The sequence below is a fragment of the Phalacrocorax aristotelis genome, chromosome 26 (genome assembly GCF_949628215.1).
Source record: "Phalacrocorax aristotelis chromosome 26, bGulAri2.1, whole genome shotgun sequence".
Taxonomy (NCBI): Eukaryota; Metazoa; Chordata; class Aves; order Suliformes; family Phalacrocoracidae; genus Phalacrocorax; species Phalacrocorax aristotelis.
Window position 1 is genome coordinate 2,976,807 of NC_134301.1, and position 6,752 is coordinate 2,983,558.

Consider the following 6,752-nt stretch of genomic DNA (forward strand, 5'->3'; position numbering starts at 1 on the left):
GCTGGCACGTGACTCGGCGGCTCCAAAATGGCCGCGCCCATGGTGCGGGCAGCGGGGGCGGGGCTTCGCGGCCTTAAAGGAGCCGCGCTTAAAGGGGCCGCACGTTAGGGACCGGGGCGCTCCGGTCGCTGTGGTGCTGAGGTCCCTGGGGTCGCTGCGGGGCCCCGCCGCCGGGGCAGCCCATCCCCGGGCGGGCAGTGACACCCCCGTGGCCGTGGACCCTGGGCACCTGTGCAGCCCCCCGCTCCCGGTGTGCAGCCCCCCCCCTCCCCTCTCCCCACCGCGGCGCCACCGCTCCTCGCTGTCCCCGGGGTCCCGGGCGTTTGGGCCCGCGGTTGCGGTTGACGCCAGCCGCAGCGGGCCGCTAGGCCTGGGCGCAGCGGAGGGGCCCGGCCGGGGGATGGTGTCCGGAGGTTCCCCTGGTGTTGCGTCGCCCCCTCCTCCACCGACCCCCGGCCGGCCTGGCCGGGGCACCGGGAGGTCGCCTCGGCTGGGGGCACCGTCCCGCCGGGGGCGCCGGGGGCACCGAGGGTCCCTCCCTGCGGCGGGGCGGGGGGCAGTACCGGGAGGGCCTCACCAAAAGCGCGGCCGGGCCCAGCCCCGGGGCGGGGGGGGGGGGTGTCTGTCGGTGTGTGGGCTCCCCCCAGCCCCCGGGGAGCCGCCAGCCCGTCGGGCCGCGGCCGGTGCCGGCGTTAGGACCCCGCCTGCGCGGTGCCAGCGCAGATTCCAGGCTGGCTCCCGGGCGTGACGTCAGGCGCGGGCCCGCCTGGCTCCCGGCCCGCCCCGGCCCCTCGCGCTCGGGAAAATGCTGCTCTCGGTGCAGCCGCGCTCCGGCCTCCCCGCCTTCGCCTACAACAAGAGCGGCAAGAAGGTAGGGGGGCCGCCGCCCGCCCCCCCGGGCCTCCCCCGGGCCGCCCGCCCGCCGCCAGGCCCGGCCCGGCCCGCCGGGCTGCGGCGGGGCCGCGGGACCCCCGGCCCGGAGCACCCCCCGGGCCCCGCGGCGGGGGGGGAGCCGCGCCGCGGGGGCGGGCGGGGGCGTGGGGGGGACGCACGCCGCCGCCGCGGGGACCCCCGTGCCCTCCCCAGGGGTCGGCCATTGCGGGGTGGGGGGGGGCACAGGCATGGCGAGGCCGTGTGTCCCCCCCCCCCGCGGCTGCGGGGACAGGCCCGGAGCCCGGGGGGACAGCCCTGGATACAGGGGGAGAGCCGGGAGCGATGGTGGGGGGACACACGCTGGGGTCCTCAGCGGGCCTGTGGGGGTGTTGGGGGGGTCGGGGGGACACCTGGGACCAGCCCCCACCGGGGCAGGGTGTCAGGGCGGGACACCCGGGTGAGCCACGACCCCCCGCCCTGGCCGGGGGGGGTGGGGCTGCGCACCCACCCACCCTGTGCCTCAGTTTACTTTCCTGGGGGGTGGGCTGCGGTCACCCCGTGTGCTGGCCCCACACACAGCACAGGCCCCAGCACAGGGGGGGACTGCCCAGGCGAGGGGCTCCGTGGCCCCACGCAGGGCATGACGGCCCCCCCCAGACACCTGTCCACGCTTGCACACGCGTGTGCAACACACACACATCTGCCCTGCACGAGCACAGACCCCCATGCCTGGCTGTGCCCCCACCATGGGGTAACAGCCCCACACGGACTGGGCAGGCTCTTGCACGCGTGCTCCCCTCCCCGCACACAGACCAGCCCTGGGACACGCACGTGTGGGGGGCACCGCACACGCACACACATGTGAACTGTGCCTCCCTGTGTGCAGGGTGTGCACCCACATGCGTGTGCGCCTACATGTGTGCGCACAGCCGTGCCTGCTTGTGCCAGGGGGGTCCCTGTGGGTGTCTGTGGGTCCCAGATAAGGGACCCCACGCAGGCAGGCGACCCCCAGACCCGTCCCCGGTGGGTGAGGGAGGGTCACCCCATCCCCATCCCCCCCAACCAGGGCCCGGGGACGGAGACCACGAGCTGCAGCAGAGCCTGGGCTTGGGGGGCCATGGGGCTGGGGAGCCGGGGTGACGTGGGGACGTGGGGCCGCCCCTGGGGATGGGGGGACCCAGAGAGGGGGACAGGGACCCAGGGGGGCCCGGGTGTGGGGGTGGCCGCGGGTGATTCATTTTTTCACGTTGACATCAGGCCCGGAGGTTTCCCAGCCGGCGCCGCCTCCGGCCACCGGCCAAGGGGCCCCGGGGATGGGCGCTGGCCCTGGGGCCGTGTCGGACCGGGGGTCCCTTGGCTGGGGGGGGGCGGCCCAGGATGGGCAGGATCTGGCCCTAGGCTTTGCTGGGGTCTTCGGCTGTCCTCGCTGCACCGGCACGCGTGTCCCCTGGGGGACCAGGATGTGGGGGGGGGGCTGCAGCAAAGCTGCGGCAGGTGCTGACCCCTGCCCCCCAGCAGCCCTATGTGCCACCGGCGCAGCCGCTGGGACCCCCCAGCCCCAGCCCCGCCGGGGGGGCCACGGACCAGCTCAGCAAGACCAACCTCTACATCCGGGGGCTGCACCCCAGCACCACGGACCAGGACCTCGTCAAGCTCTGCCAGCCGTGAGTGGGGCCGGGACCCTCCCTGAGGACTGGGGTTCCACTGCCCCCAGCCCAGAGCCCCACTGTAGGGGGGCTGGGGGCTGTGCTGGGCACTGACCCCCTCTCTTCCCCCCAGCTATGGGAAGATCGTCTCCACCAAAGCCATCCTGGACAAGACAACCAACAAGTGCAAAGGTTGGGGAGGGGCCGTGGGGCCAGGGTGGGGGGCCGTGTGCTCTGGGGGCCCCACTCACCACTGGCCCCCCCCCCAGGCTACGGCTTCGTCGACTTCGACAGCCCCATGGCAGCCCAGAAGGCTGTGACAGCGCTCAAGGCCAGCGGGGTGCAGGCGCAGATGGCCAAGGTACAGCATGGCCCCTCGGGAGCCCCCTGACACCCAGAGCCCCCCCTGGAACCCCCACTGGGTGCTGTGGGGCCTGGCCAGCCCCCTGACCCCCTCCACAGCAACAGGAGCAGGACCCCACCAACCTCTACATCTCGAACCTGCCGCTGGGGGTGGACGAGCAGGAGCTGGAGGCGCTGCTGAAGCCCTTTGGGCAGGTGGTCTCGACCCGGATCCTGCGGGACCCCCACGGGGCCAGCCGTGGTGTGGGCTTCGCACGGTAAGTGGGGGGACACAGAGGGAGGGGCTCTGCTGCAGGCTGAGGGGTGCCTGGGGCTGCGTGGGGTACATGGAGCAATGGATGGGGCTGGGGGTGCCCAGGAGGACAGGGGGGTGCTTGGGGCTGCGTGGGGCCGGGGGGGCTGCACGGGCCCGGGGGCAGCCAGGATGGCCCCGTGTGCGGCCCCCGCCCCAGCCCCGCTCCCCACAGGATGGAGTCCACGGAGAAGTGTGAGGCTGTCATCACCCACTTCAATGGGAAGTACATCAAGATGCCCCCGGGGGCGCCAGGTGGGCTGAGGGGGTCCTGGGGGGCTGGGGGGGGCCGGGGGCTGGCTGATGGCACTGACGGCTCCTCCCTGCAGCCCCCCCGGACCCGCTGCTCTGCAAGTTTGCGGACGGGGGGCAGAAGAAGCGGCAGAGCCAGGGCAAGTTTGTGCCCAACGGGAGAGCCTGGGCCCGGGACAGCGATGCGGTGAGGGGGGACCAGGGGGCGGGGGGCGGTGTGGGGAGGGGGTCCTGCTGGGGGGCAGACCCCACAGCTGCTGGGGGGAGTGGTGGGGCAGCGCTGATCCTTTTGCCCCCGCAGGGCACTGTGACCTTGGCCTATGACCCTGCGACGGCGCTGCAGAACGGGTGGGTGCCCTGGGCCCCCCCAGGCCCCAGCGGGGCGGGGGCTGCCGGCCGCGCCCCCCCCGCCCCTGACCCCCCGCCCTACAGGTTCTACCCGGCGCCCTATGGCCTGGCCCCCAGCCGGATGATCGCCCCCACGGCCCTGGCCCCCTACCTGCCCTCCCCCGTCTCCTCCTACCAGGTACGGGGGCGGAGGGCTGTGGGGGGGTCCTGAGGGGACGGGGGGTCCCCACAGGGCAGGGGGTGCTCAGGGGAGCCCCCACCCACTCCCACCTGGCTGCTGCTGCAGGTCCACGGCCCCACCTGGATGCACCAGTCCTACCTCGTGCAGCCCACGGTGAGCATGGGTGGAGTGGGTGTGGGAGCCCCACCCGCTGCCCCACCCACCCCTGCCACTCCCTGCCAGCATCCCTGCCCCACTACATCCCACCCTCTGCAGCTTTGCCCCGCCCACTTTGTACATGCTGGCCAGTGGCAACAGCCCTGCCCACAGCCCCACCCCACAGCCCCACCCACAGCCCCGCCCCACAGCCCCACCCTGCCCCTCCCTGGGCCCTGTCCCATGTCCCCCCATGGCCGCACAGCCCCGTGTCCCCGGTGCCCACGGCACCCTTGGCCCTGCGCAGCCCCTCCACCCCCCCCGGACCCGTGTCCTCGTGTGTCCCCATGTGTCCCCAGGGCCCTGGTGTCCCCCCCCACCCCCCGCCCTCCCCCCCTTCCCCCCCCGCAGCCCCCCTCCCTCCGCGGCCCCGTGGCCCAGGCTGATGGAGCCGTGCAGGGTGCGGTGCTGGCCCCTGCTGTGGACCACGCCGTCCCCCTCCAGCCCTCCGTGGTGGCCCCCCTGGCCCAGCAGCTCGGCCACCTCTCGCTGGGAAGTGCTGGCACGGTAAGACACCCTCCCCATGCCCCAACCGCCCCCCCCCCCCCGCCCCTCCCCCTCCGGCCCCCTCCCATCCCACTGATGCCACCGCTCTCCCCAGTACGTGCCTGCTGCCACCGCTGTCCCCGGAGCCTTCATCCCGCCGTACCCGCCGGTGCCGCCCGCCCTCCCGCTGGAGGTGAGTGCTGCGGGGGGCTCGGGGAGGGGGTGCAGGGGGGTTCGGGGGCCCAGGTTCTGCTAACGCCTCCCCGCAGGACGGCAGCGCCGCCCCGAGCCACGGCCCCATTGAGTCGCCATCCGAGCCTGGCGCCTTCCCCTACCCCTACCCCAAGTAGCGGTGGGGGGGGGCTGGCCCGAGGGACCCTGTGCCCGCCAGCTGCTGGGGAGGGGCTGTGCCGGGACCTCTGCCCGGCACAGCCCCTCCCCTCCCCCCCCCCCCACCCCATTGCCACCGTCGCCTCGGGAAGGACCCGCACCCCAGCCGGGGTCCCTGAGCCTGGGGAGGGGGGGGCGGGGGTCCCCGTGTCAGGGGTCCTGCTGCTCCCATGGTGTCTTGCTGCCCCCTGTCCAGGCAGGCCCCTCCCCCACCCCCCCCCCGGAGGGCTTTTTTCTCCTCCTGCATTTTGTAAAAAACTAAAAGGAAAAAAAAAAGGAAAATATGACAAACGCCGCCCCCGGGGGGGGGGGGCTGGGAGTGCCCAGCCACCCCCCCTCCTCGTGCTTCCAGGGCCCGTGGCCCCCGCCAGCCCCTCCCCCAGCCACGGTGCCCCCCGTGCCTTCTGCTGCCCGGTCCGGCCGGTGCCCCCGGGTCGGGGACTGGGGGTGGGGGGTGGTGGTGGATCCCCCCCCACCCCGTGGGGATCCAGTCTCTGGGCACCAGCCCCCCCCGCAGGGCCGGGGGTGCTGTGCCCCTCCCTGCCCCCGCAGCCATCCCTGCCCCCGTGGGTATGGGCCGGGGCTCTGCATGCTGCCCCCCGCCCCGGCCTGGGAGGGGGCAGGACAAGTGCAATAACCCCCCCCGCCCCCCCCCCCCCCCGCCCCCCACGGGCACCCCGAGGGTCGACCAGGCACTTTAGCATCCCCCTGCCCAGGGCTGCGGTGGCCCCAGTCCCCGTGTGCCCCCCCCCACCCCACGCAGTGACAATCAGGGGGTCCCGCAGGGGCGGCTCTTGCAACCAAAGATTGAGGGAGTCGTGGGGCGGGGAGGGGCGCTGAGCTGCCCCGGCCCCCCGGCTTTGCGACCCCTGCGCCGTGGGTCTGTCTGTCCGTCCTTCCGTCCCACCCTGTGGGGGGCGGGGGGGAGCCATCCCCCACTTGCTTCCAGCTCTGGGGCCAGCTGTGTCCCCCCCCCGCCAGCCCCCAGCTCTGCCCAGGGCCTCCCGGTTCTTCCAGCTCCCGCCGTGCAGTGGAGTCCCCAGCCCTGCCATGGGGCAGTGGGGACCCCCCACACCACACATCTACCTCACCCCACAGCTCGGTGTGTGCCCAGCCCAGGCCTGGGGGGTTGGGGGGCTGCAGCCCTTCGCCCCTGGCCTGGGGTGACGCCACCACCCCGGTTTCCAGCCATCACCCACCTCTCCCGTTGCTGCTACTGCCCGGCCCCCCACACCCCCCCCTCCCCGCCCCCCTCCCCCGGGCACAGCCCCTTTGGTTGGGGGGCATGGCCCCCCCCCCCCGAGGAAGGAACCAAAGAGGGAGACCTGCAGATGCCCCCCTTGGGGGCCGGTGGGCGCTGGGAGCCCCTGTGCTGAGCCCCCACCCCACTGTGGGGGGGGGGGGGGGCTGAGCATTGGGGCCCTGCCTGCCCTGGGGGGGGCCCGAGCTGAAGAGGCAAAGCCGTGGCCCCCTCCTGTCCCCCCCTTTAATTTATACGTAGCGCATTTTGTACAGGTTTTTAAGTTGCTTTTTTTTAAAATCTCGAGAGGTTTCTAGTTTTGTATTTCTTCTTCCTGCTTCCGCGCTCAGCCCCCCCCCCCCCACCCCTGACAGCTCCCCCCACTTCGAGGTTGGTTTTTTTTTTTTGTTTTTAAATAAAAAGGCAAGAAAAGCAAATGCCTCTGTCTTGGGCGGGGGGGGGAGGGGAATCCTCACAGCCCCCCAC

General features: G+C 73.5%; 1 protein-coding gene across 4 annotated transcripts; it reads left to right on the forward strand.

The window, feature by feature from the left end:
• Positions 1 to 677: 677 nt before the first annotated feature.
• On the forward strand, positions 678 to 6,677 carry RBMS2 (RNA binding motif single stranded interacting protein 2). 4 transcript variants are annotated; one of them, XM_075075687.1, is made up of 13 exons: positions 701 to 871; positions 2,392 to 2,537; positions 2,653 to 2,711; positions 2,789 to 2,880; positions 2,982 to 3,139; positions 3,350 to 3,429; positions 3,504 to 3,613; positions 3,728 to 3,774; positions 3,859 to 3,952; positions 4,061 to 4,108; positions 4,550 to 4,657; positions 4,752 to 4,829; positions 4,906 to 6,677. In XM_075075687.1, the coding sequence occupies exons 1-13, from the start codon at positions 806 to 808 to the stop codon at positions 4,984 to 4,986; spliced, it is 1,167 nt and encodes a 388-aa protein (XP_074931788.1). In that variant the 5' UTR covers positions 701 to 805; the 3' UTR covers positions 4,987 to 6,677. The 4 variants fall into 4 exon arrangements, with proteins under 4 accessions (XP_074931786.1, XP_074931785.1, XP_074931788.1 ...); XM_075075686.1 differs by having other exon boundaries at positions 707 to 871; positions 2,389 to 2,537; XM_075075685.1 differs by having other exon boundaries at positions 678 to 871; positions 3,728 to 3,952.
• The last annotated feature ends 75 nt before the right edge of the window (positions 6,678 to 6,752 follow it).